Source organism: Leptodactylus fuscus, chromosome 11 (genome assembly GCF_031893055.1).
Source record: "Leptodactylus fuscus isolate aLepFus1 chromosome 11, aLepFus1.hap2, whole genome shotgun sequence".
Taxonomy (NCBI): Eukaryota; Metazoa; Chordata; class Amphibia; order Anura; family Leptodactylidae; genus Leptodactylus; species Leptodactylus fuscus.
This window is the reverse complement of record NC_134275.1, coordinates 77426337-77446981: the sequence shown is the minus strand read 5'-3', so window position 1 is coordinate 77446981 and position 20645 is coordinate 77426337. Positions and strand designations below refer to the sequence as shown.

Below are 20645 nucleotides of genomic sequence, written 5' to 3'. Positions count from 1 at the left end.
GAATGAGAAATTACCTGACCTGTAAAAATACATTGATATTTATCCCATAGAGTCAACAATGTAGCGGAAAAAAGAAATCAATACACATTTTTTTTCATTGTTTCCCCTGACACAAACAATTGCATAAATAGGGATCAAAGTGTTTTATAATTTGCAAAATGTTATTAACAAAAACTACAACTTACAACTGTTAAAAAAACAGACCTGACACAGGAATGTACATGGAAATATAAAAGTTAGGGGTGTCACAATATGGCAACGGAAAGAAAGTTTAGAATATTTATAAGGATCCATTTCCTCCGTGTGATGGGACACTTTAGGTGCTACAATATAACAGAAGATATATAAATTTGTTATCGCTGTGATTGCAGCGACCCACAGAATATAGGTACAGAGAACACTGTAAATTTGAAGTCTGTAAGAAGAATGTGCAATTACATTCAGAATTGTTTCTCCAGTACAATGGTGCCACTATAAAGTACAATTTGTACAACAAAAACCCCCCAAAAATCCTCATATGTAGGGTTGAGTGATCAGGATCGGAAAAGATTGGCGATTGAGCAAATTTCACGACTGGGATCGGGATTGACTGGAAAATGATCGGAAATCGGATTTTAAAATTGATCCTGAAATCTCAACCCTACTCACAAGACTCCTATGGGGGAAAGTGGAGAGGGAAAAGAATGAAACACAAAATCATAAAATGATTAAGGGATTAATTCTACAAAAGTTGCCTATCATAGCAACACAGTGACTGACAAGAGGTTGATGGATTAGAAAAATTCTAAAATCATTCTTTTGATACCTGAATAAGAAATAGTCACAAGTATATAGAATGTAAAGAGAGACATGTCCAAATCAAATACACAACACATGAATCACTGTGCCGCTAGGGATCATGGTCCACCCCACATGCACATGTTATAGGGGGGCAGATAAATGATGATTTCAGGGCACTCATATTTATTAATATTGATGTCATTATGTAAAATTCTCAGACTTTCAGTGCAGTTGTCCTGTGAATAATCTAACTCCCCCAAACTGGATGGAAATGCTAAATACCAAACGGTTCAGCCTTATCTATGGAATTGCGTATTAGTTACAAGTTTACCTTTAAAAAGAATGGCCAAAGAGTAAATTGTAATGCTAATGACTAAATCGATTCGTCAATTCTTTGTTCTCAAGCATGTGGGGTTTTGTTTCTGTATCAAGTTTCATTGTAAGAAAAACAATAAAGCAGATCATGGCTCCATGTCAGGGACTCTTCACACGGAGGAATTGGCCACAGATTTGGGGGCAGATTTCACCCGGAATTCCGCCTCTCATTGTTTTCAATGGGAGGAAGAGATTGCAGCAGGACGCGGAAAAAAGAAGCGTTCTGCTCGCTCTTGCTGCAGATTCCGTGGCTGATTCAGCTGCCAGGTCCACGGCTTGAGACTCCCTCCTTACTAGTCCCATTCGTCCGGGCCTAATCAGGAGTGGGGTGCCTCAATGAGGAGAAATTGAGGAGAAATTCCTTTTCATTTCCGGCTGTGTGAACACTCCCTTAGTAGCATAGATAACTACAATGTTAGGAGTCCTTTTCAAGGTCAAAACCGAATTTCAGAAATGAAACTCGGTCCGTGTATTGGCCACATTTACTGTCCTGCACCTTGCTCCTGGTATTATAGTAATCCTTGATGCCAGGGGTCCCGGCCTCCCAGCGACATACAATCCTGTACTATTATACTAGGAATCCCTCTCCTGGCGCAGGGTTCAGGCCTGTAAATCCAGCCAACACACAGACTGAGTCAATTTACACCTACCAATGTGATGTAGAGTTTAGACGGCCCTTTACTAGGATGATGTTCACACAAGACTATAACAATAAACCAGACAAAATAATAAGGAATTCAGACGGGGGAGTCCAGGAGTTACATTGTACCAAGCATTGTGTGTAGAGGGATGTATCCGGCTTGTTTGCATGAAAATTAAAGAGTTGGTTGCAATTTAATCATGACATTGTTCACATTGTAGCTTTATTTACATCCCAGTTTAGCATACAATGTATCAGGACAGGCCTATGCTGATTTTTTTTACTTTGTGACCAGTCTGTGCTCCATCCTGTAGCGTTTACATGACAATTTCATTGAGAGGCCACTTTATTGCAGACACCTTGTCTTGCACAGTTGAAGCTTTTTCTATGGAGATTGTACATGTAGAGTGACGCTTACTAGAGCTAGACTAGGTGGGTCACTATTACACCCTTTAAGGACACAGTTCAGTTTGGGGCGTTAAAGGTGAAGGTTTATGAAATTGATCTGCGAGGGTCCGACACCCAGACACAAATTCATTTTACATTACAGCCTGGATTAGACAGTTGCCACCTTTTTGTACCAGGGTCTTTTGCTCCACCATAGACAGAGAGATCCGCACGTATCAGGAACATACGATAACCTGTAAGGATAGGTTCACATCTGCGCACGAGTCTCTGACATTTGGGTCTGCCGGGGGTTAAACAGCAGCACATAGACTATAATGGGGTCTGTCGTTTTTATACCGAAATCTGTAGACTTTTCTCTCCACCGATTTTCAACAGTTTCTGCTGCAAAGTCTCCACACCAGGCTTTGTATATTAGCAGTAATCCCCCGTTCTGACATTCTACATACACAGGGGTCACATGTTCATGCCTTTCCTGCCTTTTGGGAACTGTTCACATACAAGTGCTAATGAGGCCCCTTTCAGCAGGTCTGGACATCTAGTCTTGTGTGAACCCTGCTGTTTTCCATACCCTTCCAAGAGCCCCCGCACATTACCTGTGCACAGGAGGATATCCTATGTCACCATTATTAGATCCCAAAAATTCTACAAGCTATGTCTGCGGGTAACCTGGAGAAAAGTTTGATGGTTGCTGTGGCCGTAATACAGTCTGGGCGCCCTATTGTGCCCTCACACATAATTCAGGTAGTTTATTGCGGATGACGAGATGGAGGGAAAGGTTGTCTATAAAACGTATAAGGGACTCGTCTATAGATACATTTTGGTCAGGGGTGTATGGATTTAAAGGTGAATGAATTGGGAAGGTGTGTAATGACCCGGGTATGTCCAGGTGATCATAAACCAGGTCTCTTCCTTGGGGAGAACTTGGAGGTTATATGTAAAACGCACAAACTGTAATCAGCCCGGGTCACCTCTGCGTACAGGCCATGTGCGCACCACTTTTCTCTCCGCATTTTTCGTGTGGAAACCACATGGACCCATTATAGTCTATGGGGTCCGCAGGTTTCTTTAGATCCCCAAACGGCAACCCAAACACAGATGTAAACTGGACCATATGGCTTCATAGTGGGGTCCATCATCTGGTCTGGGCAGAGGTTGTTTATGTATAATGAGCTGTCTCATACACTCATCTGTTTATTGAGTAGTTCACACCAGGACTTGGTCACTTACAAATGTAAACTGACTGACATCCCCATGTATCCCTGGAGTACACGGAGGAAATAAGATAATGGGATCCCACAACACTAGACCCTGCACATGGACACGTGACATTGCTGACTGCTGTAACTAGTACTATAGGGTTTTGGGGTCCTGCAGTAGATACAGAAGTTGTAGACTCTGATATCCACCTCTGAAGTGTTTCGATGTCACACCCCGAACACTCAGCGCATACCAAGACATAAACTTGTTCCACAAAGAACATTCTAGGAATCATTTTATTAGAACAAATCATTCTTTTATTTTACGAAGCAAAGAAAAAAACAAAAAGAAAGAACACCCTCGGCACCAGGAAGACGATTGTAAAGTCAGCTCGGGTTCTCTCATAAACTATAAACAGCGAGAAAAGAGAAACTCACATTTTTGTATCTATAACTTTACTAATCACGATTGTCATTAGTCAACCAAAAAAATGGCGATCACATGATCCGGGACCAGTCAGTCTCATGGGACTCATCTCTGGTGCTCCCTGTGCCTGCGCAGGCCTTCAGGAGGATGAGGACGCACATCCCGGCGTCATGGCTTCAGTACTGGACTTAGGGTCCCGAGTCACCCTGATGGGTTCGCTTTAAGCTAGATTCACACAACTGAGCCGATTCTTTGCGATGTGTTTCACAGATCCACGTGAGATCAGTTTTTTCGTCTACCCATTCACCTCAATGGGAGAATCAGATCCATGAAAATGACCCAAGAGTCTGATCTGACTTTTTTATTTCTTTCATTGGACACCAAAGGACTGAAAACTCAGTTGTGTATTTATATCATCATGGGACACAACTGACAACTCTTGTAGATTTTCAGTGGAATCTGTGACAAAATCTGAACATTTTATACGTGGATTTGGCCGATGATTTGCTGTGGACGTCACACTAAGTAGTTGCAAAGGATGAAATGAAATTCAATGCGAAAATCCACAGCCTAAACCAGGGGTCTCAAACTCAACTCAGCATGTGGGCCGCAGAGCAAGATCCCAGCCAGTCGGCGGGCCGCACCGCGGCAAATTTAGCTCCACCCACTTTTATGTTGACTCCGCCCATTCATTTTTCATGTGCCCCCACACTGTATAATCCTCCTACAGTCACCCGTAAACTATATGTCCCCCCTCCATCTTTCCCCCAGTTACATATACACCCTTCATCTGCCCCCAGATTCATGTCCCCCCCATCTCTGCCCCCAGATTCATGTCCCTCCATTTCTGCCCCAGTGTCATGCCGTTCTCCCCCCTCCCTTCGTCTGCCCCCAGTGTCATGAGCCCCTTCATTCCACCTCAATGTTTAAAGAGGACCTTCCACCATTTTGCCCACAGGCCCCCCTCCCTCTGCTCGCAGTACTCGTCCATAGACGAGCATTATCAGGGAGGGAGGGGGGCGTTCCTCCCGGCTCTCACAGCACAGCGCGATTGGCTGTGCTGTGAAGAAGGACGTCTCTGACTGAGTGTCAGAGATGCTCTTCTGACCATAGAAGAGCTACGGTACCGGACCGTAAGCTCTTCACACCGGGCACAGATCGGGAAAGCCGACAGTGTGCTGAACTCAGCGCACTGTCAGCTTTCCGGCAGTATATAGAACTGCCTGTGGGCAAAATGGTGAAACGTCCGGATTCAACTTGGATCCGGCGTCCCTAGGCTTGTGTGGGCCGCACAAAATTGTTCGGGGGGCCGCATGCGGCCCGCGAGTTTGAGACCCCTGGCCTAAACTGACATGAGTTGTTTATGAAATCCTCTCGGCAGGGCAGTTTCGCACTTATGTGCACAGCCTGTGAATGAAAATTTGTAAAATCTCATCTGCTTTGCTCCTACTGTAAATGCAGTGGATTGTGGAAACTCCCGTGTGGGGCTAAGGCCCTACGTTGTGGCCAGCTGGCAATTCTGTTCTCTGTGTAGTGACCAGACCAGTTACTGCAGATCAGCTATTTAGATGAGTGGGGCCTAAGCCGCAGTGACTCAGTTCCACTACTACCCGGAGGACTGAGCTGTCTGCTTCCTGCTCCATTCTCTGACGCTGGTTTCACACCAGTGTTCGGGTCTCCGTTCTCAGGTTTCCATCTTTTACACACAGAAGATGGAAACCTGTCATGCCGAGTCTGGCTGTGAGCGCCCGTCAGCGTTTTATGCTCTCCGCGGCGAAACTATTTTTTTAAACCGGACACAGAGTACTGCATAACCAACTCTGTGTCCGGTTTATAAAAACCAGTTTCACCGCGGAGCGCATAAATCGCTCACCGGAGCTCACGGCTGGACAATTTTCAAACCCATTCAAATGAATCACATCAAGAGTCCTGCAGATTTCCGTCTCCTGATGCTGTTTTGTGCAGGAAACGTAAACCTGCAGAACGGAGACCGGGCGCAGATGTGAACAAGCCCTGAGTATCAGCATCGGGGAACAGCCTGAGGTTGAGGCCCCACATTGCAGAAAAACAGCTTTTTTTGTTGCAACTTTTGCTGCATTTTTTGGGGACTAAAGACAAGAATGGCTACAAAAGGAATGGGAAATATCTATCTAGGAAGTTCTTATACTTCTGCTCAATCGACTCCTGGCTCTGCCTCAAAAAAAAAACGCAGCAAAATCAGCAACAAAAGAAGCTGCTTTTCTGCAACATGGGGCCTCAGTCAGGCCGGTACCGTGCTAAAGCGCTGCGGGAACAACCCCGGCGTGAATGTTTTGCGATTCTTCCCGCAGCCCTTTGAACAGAAAGTTCACAGAGTTTTCCTCCGCGGACTTTCTGTTACAGTTATACGTATAGCAAAGCCGCCAGCGTTTCCATAGATATAATTGAAATGCTGCGATTTTCAAAACCGTGACGTTTTTGGAAATCGCAGCATGTCCGCGCTGCGATTTTTTCCACAAAGTGGGTATGGGATTCGCATGAACCACATCCACTTTCCTAGTACTGTAAAACGCCGCGATTTTTCCTGTGGCGTTTCCGGCCTGAGAGGCCCCGGCCTAAAGGAGTTTTCCAGTCTAAAAATACTGAAAAGATAGGTCACTATTATCAGAGGGTGGGGGTTTGACACGCAACACCCCCACAGATTAGGTATTCTCTGCAGCTGATACAGAGAACAGAGCAGGTAGCAGACAGCTCAATTCTCTCATAAATCTTGATCAAAATTCACCTAATGGAAATTGTGACACTGAGGTATTTGGTTTTTTTAACATATTTTGTATGTACTGGAGTTCAGTTGCCTCCTTTGGGGCATTTCATAAATCCCTTATAAAATGTTCCTACAGATAAACCATTCCCACGTTCCCTGACAAAAAAGTGGCGCTCCTGATATAAAAAGCCTTCGAGATAAGTGCAAACACACGCTATATCTCGTGCACATCGCACAAAACTTAAAAAGACGGGGCAAAATTTGAAGAAATAAGTCTCGAGGGGTTAGACAAATGCTCCTTATTGTTCGCCGATGCTGCAAAATTAAGAAGACGGCATCCAGATGAGATACGAATGGGACACGGGTCAAAAACAGAAACACAGGACAACATAAAACACTCTCAAAATGGATCTTTAACGTGAAATCAGCATAATAGATTAGTTGTAATTATTCGGAGAGAATCTGCATGTAAAATCAGCAATCGCCACAAAATTTTTTGCTAAATTAACACGTAAGATAAGCAAAACGTCACGATGATAAAAGACATAATAAATGTGGGTAAAAGTCCCCAAAATGGAGATGATCGGGGCAGGGGCATCGAGAAGTGCGACTTCTACTGAATTTTATGTAAAGGGAAAAAAATGGAGGCTACTGAAAGCAAGTTCTACTTTGTAGACGCTCATGGTGATCTCAGCGGGGCAGGATGACACACTTCAGAGAATCTAGCAGCCGTCTGAGGCGAGCGAGACGCAACCCTCGTGAGGAGGGGGAGCAGACGCTGAAAAGACACTAATTTACTCCATCAAATTTCTCGAATATCAAATAATAAAACGACCGGGGGGGGGGGGGGGGATCGAAACGTGTTTACGAAGGGGGTCCCAAAACGCACCGGGCTCTCTACGCCCCACATCTTAGTCACTGCTCCCTCCTAGCTACAGGGGTGAGGCAGACATCACAGGGCAATGAAGGTGGCTTCTTTTTCTGTCAGATTGAACCACCTATAACAAGAGTATGTATGAGGAACATGACGTGGTGAGGGGCTGCCGCGGGCTGATCTCATCCGCCCTTTCCCGCCATGGATGTGACTTTTATTTTTTTCTCTTCCGTGAAGAGAACAACGAGCGTCCGCCATCTTAGAGCAATGACTGTGCACAACTCAGACGAAGGAAGGGAGGGAGGTGTGGAGAGAGAGAGAAAGGGGCAGGAAATAATAATGCAACCGCCAGTAGGTGGCGGAAGGGATCTAGCATCCGGGGGCCGGGGCGTCCCAGGAGCTGCGGGAGAGCGGCGGCAGGGGGAGAGGAGAGCTAGAGGAGGAGGATGGAGAGGCACAGCGGTGCTGCCTCAGCTCCTGACAACAAAATGGCGGCGGATCTAAGCAGGCGGGGGCGGCGTGTGCCTGCGGGGACGGGGAACGGCATTCCGGCGGCGGAAAGTGGCGAAAACCGGCTCATTTTAACAAGCGGACTCCGACGTATCCGGGCACCGGGGCTGTTTTTGTCTAGAAGCTTCGGTTCTCGTGTAAAACCGTCGGGTTGCGTGGCGAGGAGTGTGAGGGTTGACTTGACGTAAATGGAGCCGTTTCGGTTTACGGTAAGGCTATGTTTTATTATTCTGTGTGGATTTGTGGTGTTTGGACGCGTTTTAGGCGTTTTTACGTAAGCTTTTATGTTTTTCTCCGGTTTCCTCACAGATTTTCACGCGTGCTGTCGTCTTTTCGCTCTGAGGCGGTGAGATTTGACGTTTGACACGGTGGAGAAGACGTTTTATTACATAGTTGGGGGACGACTAGTGCGACAAAATGGCGGTTTCCTCATTGTCTCGTGAAGAACATTACAACTGCGCAACAAGATGGCGCCGTCTCCTTCAGGCTGCCAGAAGGAGAAAACAACAGCCACGTCGCGTGATGTGGGAAGACCGCCCCGTCTGCCTAGTAACAGCCAATGGCAGGAGGCGCGGCCGCCGAGTTCTGCCTGGTTCCAGCCAATCAGCGGGGAGGTTTTCTTGGGTGACGTGGAAGCCGCGCTGAGTCACTTGTCCTGGAGTCCTACGATGCAAAGGGCGCGTCCTCCTGAGCTGCTGCAGTGGTTGTGCTCGCAGCGACCGCTAGGGGCTGTCAAACAGCGTGAGACCTAACAGCCAATAGGAAGACGGCTACGTTCGAGTGGGCGTGTAACTCTTTAATGGATGGACCCGTTGCCCAATGGGATCGTTGGAACTGTGAAAGGGGCTGGCCCTGCTTAACCAATCGAGAGGGGCTGCTGTATTTATATAAGACCGGCCTCATCCTTCGAGGCGCCATTTCGCTGAAGCGGAGAGCCGGAGCTGGAAGGGGGAAGCCTGAAGTGGTTTGAGCCAAAGAGATCGCTACGCCCTCAGCCGGAGAGCGGGCGTCCACACAATCCGTATCCATCCGCATGGAGGCAGCCCTTAACCCAGCGTTTAAAAGGTACAAGTTACCGATGGAGCGATGTTGTACCAGATTGCACCGATATTGTTACAAAAATCCCAATTTTTTTCTAGAAATCGCGGGCTCCCCGCAGTCCCCCCCCTCCCCCGGGCCTTGCTTCCATAGAGATGGCGTCCCTTATCAACACCGATACAATCCGATTCCATCGGTCGGCTCCCTTACTTCCGGCTTGCAGGCCTGGTCACGGCCGAGCTCGGGGCCTGACTAGCGATCACTGTTATCGGCCGCGGATCTCTGCCGCGATGTTTTGGGTAGATTTCTTAGCTGTGCCCTCCTAACTCTGCGGCGCCGCCATTTTCTTCCGGCTGTCCAGACCTATAGATCCCGGGGGAGGGGACGCTGCGTATCCCGGCAACAGGAGCCCTGCCATAGTGCAACCTATGCCGTGTGTGTAGGTTGTGTGCACTGTGCTGTATATATGGTGACTGCTCTCTGTGCATTATATATGGTGATTGTGCTGTATATATGGTGACTGATCTCTGTGCATTATATATGGTGATTGTGCTGTATATATGGTGACTGCTCTCTGTGCATTATATATGGTGATTGTGCTGTATATATGGTGACTGATCTCTGTGCATTATATATGGTGATTGTGCTGTATATATGGTGACTGCTCTCTGTGCATTATATATGGTGATTGTGCTGTATATATGGTGACTGATCTCTGTGCATTATATATGGTGACTGTGCCTTATATAAGGTCCCTGTTCTCTGTGCTGTATATATGGTGACTGCTCTCTGTGCATTATATAAGGTTCCTGGTTCTCTGTGCTGTATATATGGTGACTGCTCTCTGTGCATTATATAAGGTCCCTGGTTCTCTGTATACACTATAGTTGTGCATGGCCCCTGTTTACACTGCTGTTTGCCCTGTACAAGGGCAGCCATGACTCCCCGCTCTGCGCTCCGGCCTTGGGGCATTCAGTGATTGCTTTATATTTATTTTTTCCCTAAATGTGCTGATTTTAGGTTTAACCAGTTGGATTCCCCTGACCCTCTCTGTATAATGGAGTAGAGTCCAAGCCCCTCATATCATGGGATAGCGAGCTGCAGCTTGGGGTACTATAGGGGTGCAGTGTCCGGCTATGGGACTCGGCGGGTGTTTCTGGGATAGGTTCTGCCTGAAGGTAAGAAGGGACAGTCTATTTGGGCAGGTAGTGTGTGTGTGTGTGTGTGTGTGTGTGTGTGTGTGTGTATATATATATATATATATATGTATATATATATATATATATATATATATATCCTCCGCCACGCTTTGTTGCTTATTCCTTGTTGTCCCTGGCCGCTCTGTGTGTAGTCGGCGACTAGTCCCGGGATGACTTGTTTGTATGCAGTGAAGTTAGATCACACGCTATGAGGTCACCGCCTGTGTTCTCTACACCCCAGGGCAGGGGGAATGAGTCAACACTTCCCTGAAACCGAAAATTGACTCTTGTGTCTTCACCGCCAGACGTCTCGGCAGTTGTTACTTTTCATTTTGACCAGTTTTGGTTGTCGGAGGTGACGGGTATATCTACACTAGTTCTCGCGCAGCCGTATGCTTCAGTACTGTACGGAGGTTGTCGTCACCGTCCCTACGTGGAGCGATATTTGTTTACACTGTAATAGTAAATGTGTTGCGTTGTGGTTGCGGCAGCAGTCTCCTCCCACACCATGCGGTTACGAGCAGGGATTGTGTTAATGGCGCGGCCCGCTTCCCCAGTGCTGGATAATAATTTATTCACGTGTTTGGTCACCTTGGCAGTGGCGATCCTTTGTTGTGCTGGTGTTGCTGCATAGAGTCAATGGGCGGCTGGTAAGCCCGGCCTGTTATTTCTTAGTCATTGCCTCCTTGTTTTGTTCCTTGAGCTCATTTGCCTTTCTTATTGCCGTATCTAATACTGAAGGTCATAACTCTTAACGCAGATCACTTACGGAAGACTTTGTGCTGTCCGCAGGCCGCCTCTGGATCTAAATCATGCTATAATGGGTCAGTCTGTGGAGGGAACCCCAGGAAAGCGTATCCGCAAGCCTTCCCTGTTGTATGAGGACTTTGAAGGACCCAATATGACTTCGGTTGTCTTTAGTCACAGTCCACAAGTCAATCCTCCCCCTCCAGAGGTCAGCAATTCCAAGAAGCCCGGGCGCTCCACCAACCAGCTGCAGTACCTGCACAAGGTGGTCATGAAGTCCCTGTGGAAGCACCAGTTTTCATGGCCGTTCCGCCAGCCTGTGGATGCAGTGAAGCTCGGCTTACCGGTACGTTTCTGGGCTCTTCTTACCTTGGTGGTTTATGTTTTTTTGGGCACATCTGGGTGGCAGCTGTTGAGGGTATTTGATGTCTCTTTTTACATGATGGGGTCCTGACAGTCCTATTACGTGTTTGTCATTCTTATATCCCTGATAAACACGCAAGCGTCTGTAAGATGTATCGTTGGCACAACCTGGTGACAGCTCTGGTTTGGAGACCGTGTGAAGCGTCTGGTGCTGTAGGGCACAGGGAACCTTAAATTACCATTGTTTTGCTTCTATAGCGCCATCCTATACCACAACGCTGTCCCCTGTAGGGCTCGTAATCTGAATCCTCTTATCAGTACGTCTTTGGAGTTGTATCTTCAGTGAGAACTTATCTGGTTCCCATGTGAGAAAGGAAAGGGAACTCTTGCGCCTTTTTCTTCTCCCTTGCTCACCACCCGCCCCTCACCCCCTTTCATCCCTACACTCGTACGGATGTCCCGAAACCCATTGCCTAGTACAAAGCTTCATACATTGTAGCCACAACACGATATTTTGTGAACTGGTTAATTTTACATTTGTGAAATGCAAATTTCCAATTGATACATTTTGCAGATCTGCCCATCCATGAATTTGTACAGGACCCCAACTGTGACAAAGTATATAACGCTACACATACTGAGATGTCTTGGATTAGAAGTATGAAGGTACATTAAACTGGTAGGTGTCCTATTATTTAGCTTTTAGACTACAGTCCTATTCTCCCTGTGCACCACGTCACCTGCTTGTCACTCTTCCACGTTTGGCAAGTCTGTGCGTCCCCCCCGAAACCTTGGTAGTATCAATACACCTGTGGGGTAAGCGGGTGCTGCAGCGCTGGCCGGGAACGTCAGGGTGGATACCGGCACCCCGAAAACCACCAGGCTTTGGTGACTGCGGCCTCTGTGTCCTCCAGTCTGGTGTTTCCATGGTAAATGTGACCCCGGTGTCCGGTCCTCACAATACCCCAGAGCTGTCATCAGGTGTGTTGTACACACAAGCAGTCATCCGTGGAGTTTAGGGGTTTGCTAAATGAAGATGCTACCATTTTATTTTGTTTTTTTTTAAGCTTTTGCTTATCTGAAGTTGCTTTTACAACTGAAAGCTCTTTGTTTTTGTTGCACCTTGGTCAGGGCTGTTCATTTACTTTTGCTTTTTGTGGTTGGCCGGCGGTCTAGGATTATCACAAAATCATCAAGCAGCCTATGGACATGGGCACCATCAAGAAGAGGCTAGAAAACAACTATTACTGGAGCGCGCTGGAGTGTATGCAGGACTTCAACACCATGTTCACTAACTGCTACATCTACAACAAGGTACGTGATAGATCTGTACGTACAAATGTTCATGTTTTGCCACAAAATCTTTAGCATGTCCCTTTGCCTTTGAGGTCTCTTCTGCACCGTGTGCTCGAGATCTGCTAAATTCTCATCGTTTACTGGACCCCTTCTTAAAAAATGTGGCCACTGGGACGGTCAGCCGGGGCTGTGGCATTAGTTGGAGTCAGAGAAAACATTTCCCAGTCAGATTAGAAATAAAATTCTTACTTCATATGATACCATGACTATGATGAAGGCCCCATACAGATCTTTGTGCTAGCTGTGTTTGTCATGGCTAATACAGTGGCCATTATATTTTGCATGACCATGTAGTTTCACAGTCCTGTGTATGGGGCAGAACTCAGGATGGGTCTTATCGCTGTCACTTTTGGGGCCCTTGCTCTCTGACCTCAGTGAAGGGGGCGGTACATGGATGGCGTCCGGCTTGTTGTATATTAGAAGGTCCATCACTGGCTTTTTCATGAATTGGGGTCTTTACCACCTCTCTAAACACCATTTATGAAGGAGTCTGTGGATGATGGGCCTACCGTCCTGCTGTCGCCCCTGTTGCTGAGGGAAAGCATGGTCAGGCATTTTTCTTGCAGCTGTTTTTTTTTTCCTGTCAGACATTTAGTCCATGTAATAGTGTAATTTGCTCCACTAGAATGGGGACTGCTCATATGGGGTCTCTCTGTTGTCACTTATAATAACTCTTCATGACTCCATTTAATGTAACCGAGAATAACACTGTTTTATCCTCTTGTTCTTCCCATAGCCCACAGATGATATTGTGCTAATGGCCCAAAGTCTGGAGAAGATGTTCCTGCAGAAAGTGGCGCAGATGCCCCAGGAGGAGCAGGAGATCCCTAATACCACTACCAAGAGCAAGCATGTAAAAATGCCAAACTCCAAGCCTCCTGGTAAATAATCAGCTCACGGTATAAACCTCTCACCGACACACACAGATTAAGCAAAAATGACTGAATATTGCTATTTCATTAGTTATTACAGGTGGACTCACAACCGCACACCAAGTGCCAGCTGTCTCGTCTATGTCTCAGTCTACGCTTTACCCAAGTTCCCCTGAAGTGCCCACGACTGTCATTAACTTGCCCCATCCTGCAGTCCTCTCTAACCCGATGCTCAAGTCCTTGTCCTCGGCTCAGACAATGCTGCCAGTTGTTTCAGCCACCGCACAATCCCTGGCTAAGGTAAGATTCGGCCTGCGGATAGTGCTGCGTTCCTTAGCGTGGTCGCCTGCTCGTACCAGAGCTAATTGTCTTCTTTCCATAGAAGAAAGGTGTGAAGAGAAAAGCCGACACTACAACCCCAACCACCACGGCTATTATTGCCACCAGTGGAGATTCCTCCCCTCTAACTCCATCAGATAACAAACCCGCTAAGATCCCGGCCCGGAGGGAGAGCGGCCGACCCATCAAACCACCTCGAAAGGATCTGCCGGATTCTCAGCAGCATCAGACCTCCAAGAAGGGCAAACTGTCCGAGCAGCTGAAATACTGCAATGGCATCCTCAAAGAACTTCTCTCCAAGAAACACGCGGCCTATGCTTGGCCTTTTTACAAGCCTGTGGACGCCTCTGCCCTGGGACTGCACGACTATCACGAAATCATTAAACACCCCATGGATCTCAGCACCATTAAGGTGGGTTGAGGAACAACCATGGCCACACGTATACCTCTGTTTGAGCTGTCGTATCACTCGTGTTTGGGTTGTGGTATTCATGGGTGTCTTTCCTTGCACAGAAAAAAATGGAGAACAGGGAATTCCACGACGCCCAAGAGTTTGCTGCGGACGTCAGGCTAATGTTCTCCAACTGTTACAAGTATAATCCTCCAGACCATGATGTCGTGGCCATGGCAAGGAAGCTACAGGTGAGAACAGGATGGTTTTAGCCATATATTTGGGGGTCGGAGATTTATTTTAACATCCCTGTAAACTCATGTGAATTCTCCTCTTTCCAGGATGTGTTTGAATTCCGTTATGCTAAAATGCCAGATGAGCCGATAGTAGTTACTCCCCCGACCACATCCACACAGTTACCTCCGTCCGACTCCAAATCTTCATCCGATTCTTCCAGCGAGAGCAGCAGCGACAGCTCAGATGAGAGCGAGAGCTCGGATGACTCTGAGGAGGAGCGGGCAAACAGACTGGCAGAGCTTCAGGAGCAGGTAAGCTTCATGGACTCAGTAGTAATATGGAAGCCACAGACATACACATGTAGGGCAAGAGGGGATGGATTTTGGCGCGGAATCCCCCTCAAGATCCGCTCCCTCACAATAGAAGTCTATGTAGACCGCTAGCGGGAAAAAGACGCGTGCTGCCCTTTCTTCAGGTGGATTCCACGGCTGATCCAGCCATGGCGTCCACCTCAGGACACGACCCTCTAGACTAGGCCCATTCATTTGGGCCGAGACTGGATGCCAAGCACTGCGTGTGGAGAGGAAACGGTGCCTGCCTGAGGACCACTGCTGCGTCAAACATCGCCCCAGTGGTCCCCCCTCATCTTATATTGATGAACTTTCTATCTGGTTAATTAGCATTTTACTCTACAAAACAATTAGGGGTCCACCTCTCGTCACCACCAGTCTAATGACAGCCTAATGTGTACACAGACCAACAGTCTCGGCCCCTTTACTCATTTAATATTCACCGCCCTCTGCTTGTAGCTCGGTCATTCTTGTGACCTCCTGTATAACCTTCTCCATTCTGTAACCCTTCCAGCTCCGAGCAGTACACGAGCAGCTGGCTGCTCTGTCACAGGGCCCAATTTCCAAGCCGAAGAAAAAGAAAGAAAAGAAGGAAAAAAAGAAAAAGAAGAAATCTGAAAAGAAGAAAGTGAAGGACGACGACGAATGGCGATGTGGCAAAACGCGGCCATCGCAGAATAAAAAGTCCTCCAAAAAATCTGGGTCTGGTGGGACCATGAGCACAAGCAGCACGACCCCTGCTGTCTCCAAGTAAGTGTTTATCTGCGGGTTAGTGGAAGGTTTCCTTCCCCATATACATAATATAATATAATTACTCTCTATATTAGAGATGGATAGAGAGAGATAATTTATTTTGTTTACATTTTTGACTTCTTTGCTTTGAATTTCTAAAATTAATAATTTTTTTCCTTTTGTTCAGGAGCTCTAAGAAATCTAAATCTCTGCCCCCGCCCCCACCGGTCATGTATGACTCCGAAGAAGAGGAGGAAAGCAAACCCATGACCTACGACGAGAAGCGGCAGCTGAGTTTGGATATCAACAAACTCCCTGGAGAGAAGCTGGGTCGTGTCGTGCACATCATTCAGTCCCGGGAACCCTCATTGCGAGATTCCAACCCTGAGGAAATTGAAATTGACTTTGAGACTTTAAAACCTTCCACTCTTCGGGAGCTGGAGCGATACGTCATGTCCTGTCTGAGGAAGAAGCCAAGGAAGCCCTACAGTAAGTCTGGAACTACTGCTACTATATAGTCTAGTGCCAGGGTCACACGAGGAGGACGCTGAGCTGTCCCAATTACTAGACTTACATCTACTCTGCCTAAGTTTAGTTGTATGTGCAACTTTGTGACCAATCTCCATAACTGGATAATCCAGATGGTGTGACGGCATTTAGCGGAAGTATTGTAAGAGCTGACCCTGGTGCCAGAGCTAAATGCAACCTGCCATGTAAAATGACAATGTACGGGGGTGGCGAAAATATTTAGTAATAATGGGACTAAAGGAGAAGCCATATTGGTTAGACAGGTTTGTTACACAGACCTCTGACTCCTCCAATGTGAACATCTAGGGGCTGCAAAGTATTCTTGGGGGAGAATAGCCACGGCCAGAAGTATCTGACATTGCCCATTCAGAACACATGCACTCTTGGCCAAGTGAGTATATGCATAGGGAGGAACAGGTCTAGGTACGCCGTGTATATGGTTAGCCTTAGTGTGCCTGTGGCCTCCTGGTGTCCGTACAGCCTAGAGACCCTATAGATGGCTGCCTACTAATGAAAATGGGGTTGGAGTTCCCTGTTAATAACACGTTCTTGTTTTTTTGCCATCCTCAGCTCCCCCGAACTCTATCCTCTCCGGAGCACTAAAGAAGCCGGTGGGGAAAACAAAAGAAGAGATTGCTATGGAGAAAAAGCGAGAGCTGGAGAAAAGGCTGCAGGACGTCAGCGGGCAACTCAACTCCACCAAGAAGCCGCCCAAGAAAGGTGAGGGCTCTTGTGTTTATGATTACACACATTCTTCTTAAAGGGGCTGTCTGGGATCCTAAATGCAGGGATAAAATAAGTGGCCTATACATTTACACCTGCCAGCATCCTCCGCTCAGGTCCGACAGTCTGTATATCGCTGCAGTGGTGATGACATGTCGGCAGGAGCATCGCAGTTATAGTTACCTGTCTGTGAATGGAGGCAGTAGGAATGTTTCCTAGCCCTCTGCTTCCTGTATTTATTTATTTTTGCTCTGACTTCCCCTTTAAGTCTTAGTTGTCCTTGTGTTATAGGTCCTGACATTAGGAATAGCCCCAATAGCACAGACCCGAATAAGATCCTGTGTTTTAGCTTTGGGACAAAGATTTGAGGGTGGGCACCCGGTGGTCTTGTGACGTTTCTTTCCTATTCTGTTGCATTTCATGATTTTTTTCTTTTTCACAGCTCATGAGAAGGTGGAGTCGGCGCAGCCGGTCTCTGTTTCCCGCCTCAGCGCTTCCAGCTCCAGCTCGGACTCTGACAGTAGCAGCAGCTCCACCTCCAGCTCCTCAGATACAAGCGACTCGGACTCTGGTTGAGGGGTGGGTTATGAGACAGTCACTTCACCTTTCACTGGAACAGGGAATAAGGCTGGGTTTATGCTTTGTACTTGGTTCTTAAAGGATCTGCGGGAACAGAACCCTTGTGAGCCACACTTGACACCCTTTTGGGGGATAAACAAACTGAGGCCTTTGGATGTTTGACTTTCCCTGCCTTTCTTTTCCTGCGGCAAGTGGTGCACATAAACACGGCTGGGGAAAGTCCTGGAGCATGAGGCATCGCCCTTCATATCTGACTCCTGTGTGGGCTGTAGAATCGATGCAGTGTCCTTATTTTATTCTGTTTACAAGTTCTCACCGAACGCACAGACACCTGGAAGACGCCGAGTCTCCGCACTAGGACATTTCAAGAGCCGCTGGCAGTTTTTTGCTTTTTACAACGTAAAGTTGACCCTTGTAGTATTCTCCGGTTTCTTTTTTCCCTTTTAATTTGCGCATAGCGGTCAGGTTACTCCGCCGGAGGATTAGTATTACTAATATGCGCTCCTTGAGGAGTTTTAGCACAGCAGAGGGGGCTGCTCAAGGGTCCAGGTATCTGCCTGCAAAATGTCTTGTACGTTTAAGGCGCCTGGACAAGTTTTTATACCGACTATTCTCCCTTCAGCCCTCTCGATGCATGCAGAGTATTGGGTGACTGCTAGCTCTGTCGCTGGACACGGTCGACCTGGATCCAAACCCATCTCCAGAAGCCCTGTATAGCCTTTCATGTTTGTGGTTTGTTTTTGTTTGTTCCCCCCCCCCCCCCCCCCCCTTTTGTATTTATTTTAAGAGAAGGAAATGACTTTCTTTTTTGTTTTATAATGTAAAATAATTGCAGAGGGTCCCCGTTGATACCGGGGCCGATGTAGATGTAAGATTTTATAAGCTCTGTATATATCTATATATATATTACAAGTTGCACAAGCGGCATGTTTCTCAATGTAAAGGGTGACTTTATTTTTTACCTGGAAGCAAATATTTTTATTTTCTTCCTCTCGACTGTTCTGTTTGTCGCTCCGTATGACGTCTTTACTATCCGTCTCTTGTATCTGTTCAAACCCTTTAGTTTGGAAACATGTAAATAAAGAAAAAAAAATATACTTCCAAATATATCGTTGTCTTCATTACTTACTGCATGATAAGTCCATGGTCTTGGGGGGGGGGGGGGGGTGTGAAACCTGCACTGTGTAGGGGCAGGGCCGGTTCTCGCCTCTCTGCAGCACCCCAGGGCTTTCCCAGCACAAAAGGCCATAAAGGAGCCGCTCTCCTCCCAGGACTTTCCCTGAGGCTCTTGCTCCTCCCCAGGTGCTGCAGGGACCAGACAGCAGCCTGAGACCCTGGGACAGCTGGGTGTGTGGGCTGTTTTGTTTCTGCCTCTGCTTCACCCATCACAGATAACTCCGCCCCCAGCCCTGGGATTTAAGGGTCTTACCTTGTTGCAGCCGGGGACTAACTATATACTGCCTATATACAACCCTAACCTGTGCGGCTTTATGTGGACACAGTATGTGGTGCCTCATACAGTCACCGGAGGTAGCGCCACCTACTGGATCCACAACATACCAAGCAGCACCTGACATTAAACCCCCCCCCATTCTAGTAACAAGTGTAATAATAGCGCCCCCTCTAGTGCTACACACTGACACCAGCCGGCTGTACCTCACTAACTCCTGCTGGAAACAACACCACTCCATACATCACCCCAGGTACAGCCACCCAACTTTTCCAACCTGCTGAATGATACATCTGCACCTAGGCTTCGATCATTCCCTTATTTCTTATATCCCTACAATATTCTGCATATTTACCTTTCAGGGACTCTAGAAAGCTGGGTAGGTGCCTCATCCTCAGTTGCAGTTATGGGGCTCTTTGTCTCCATTTTTCTGAACATTGGGGGACCGGGCACTTGGACCCCCAGCGATCTGACCCTTCTCTGTGGATAGGGGCTATGAGGGACAACCCCTTTAAGTCAGCGCCACATGGGCAGTAACATTAGGGGGGTCGGCAGCAACTAACCTGACCTATAAATCTACCTAGAGATAAATCCCCTGCCCGCCGCCATATTAATCCTGTAATGTCAGTTATTGCTGCAGGTTTTATGTAAGGTTTCCATCCTATACAATGACGCCATCCCCTCGTGTATCCCATTCATTGGTAATGACACATAATCAGACTGATCGCTGCTCATTACCGCCAGGAAACCCCCAACGTAACGCCAAGTCCTCAGAAGTCCCCTGGCCGGTTCTGCTGCATCTCTTCTGCCCTCTACTGGCTGCTTGAGTTCATGGTAAGACCAGTGAAGGATCCTGTAAGGTCGGCACCACAAATAGCAATATATAGGGAAGGGTCATCTTGTGGATAGGTCATTAGTACCAATCATTGTGAGATCCTGGACATCCCCTTTAAGACGGTTTTGCAGACTATATTATCAGTTTGCAGCAGCCTGTAGTATTACATCAGCGACCTGCACGGTGAGAGATTCTCTAAAGCTATTCTATAACTATTATACCCTATAGAGTCATATATAGTAGTGTACAGTAGCGTATAGTAGTATACAGTGTAGCTGGGTATATTAGAGGCTTGTGCCTATAGACTTACTCGTATATCCTCCGCCCTGTCCTGAATAACCTCGAGAATACAATAATCAAAACTATACTCACCCAGTGTGTGCTATAGGGTGTGACAGTATACAGTATGAAAAGGCTTTATTCACACCGTCAACTGTATAGCAGAAAAATAGAGAGACATACAGTATTGTGCAAAAGTTTTAGGCAAGTGTGGAATAAAATGCTGCACAGTAAAAATGCTTCTGGGTCATTCCAGATCAAGTGATCCAAATATGAGTATTTTTTTTACCTAATCTTTAGATTTTTTTTTTATTTTTATGACGTACAAGTTTTTGAATTTTTTTCTTCATCTGTTAATTTTTTACAGACTTCTAAAGTTTTGAAAGCGCAAATTTCGGCCAGTTCTGGCTTTACATGTTTTATCATATCTCGGGCTAGAATTAAGATAACGAGGTGGGAGAGGCGCCATTGTTCTCAGAACGGGAACGGCTTTCATCTGATAGGTCACAAGACAGTGTTTCTTTATATTTTGTTTTGGAAGAAATCAAATTTAAAATTTTGAAGTGCAATTGTGAAAAAATGCCTGTGTGTTACTTGTGTTCTGGGTTATACTTGTACAGGGTTTCACCTTGGGACAAAATTGGGATTTATATATTTATTTTTTAAGCCTTGAA

General features: G+C 46.8%; 1 protein-coding gene across 4 annotated transcripts; it reads left to right on the top strand.

Annotated features, from left to right (window-relative positions):
* The first annotated feature begins 7813 nt into the window (after positions 1–7813).
* Positions 7814–17446, top strand: BRD2 (bromodomain containing 2). 4 transcript variants are annotated; one of them, XM_075259879.1, is made up of 13 exons: positions 7814–8162; positions 8263–9018; positions 10983–11283; positions 12477–12614; positions 13393–13537; positions 13620–13828; positions 13914–14279; positions 14381–14509; positions 14600–14806; positions 15360–15595; positions 15765–16066; positions 16676–16825; positions 17271–17446. In XM_075259879.1, the coding sequence occupies exons 2-13, from the start codon at positions 8987–8989 to the stop codon at positions 17402–17404; spliced, it is 2349 nt and encodes a 782-aa protein (XP_075115980.1). In that variant the 5' UTR covers positions 7814–8162; positions 8263–8986; the 3' UTR covers positions 17405–17446. The 4 variants fall into 4 exon arrangements, with proteins under 4 accessions (XP_075115980.1, XP_075115979.1, XP_075115981.1 ...); XM_075259878.1 differs by having other exon boundaries at positions 13911–14279; XM_075259880.1 differs by having other exon boundaries at positions 10951–11283; positions 13911–14279.
* Positions 17447–20645: the final 3199 nt, after the last annotated feature.

Coding starts and splice junctions, on each gene's coding strand:
- BRD2 (XM_075259878.1), top strand. CDS start 8,987: ATGGAGGCAGCCCTTAACCCAGCGTTTAAAAG. Junction 12,615..13,392: donor ACTGCTACATCTACAACAAG/GTACGTGATAGA, acceptor TTCTTCCCATAG/CCCACAGATGATATTGTGCT. Junction 14,510..14,599: donor CCATGGCAAGGAAGCTACAG/GTGAGAACAGGA, acceptor TCCTCTTTCCAG/GATGTGTTTGAATTCCGTTA.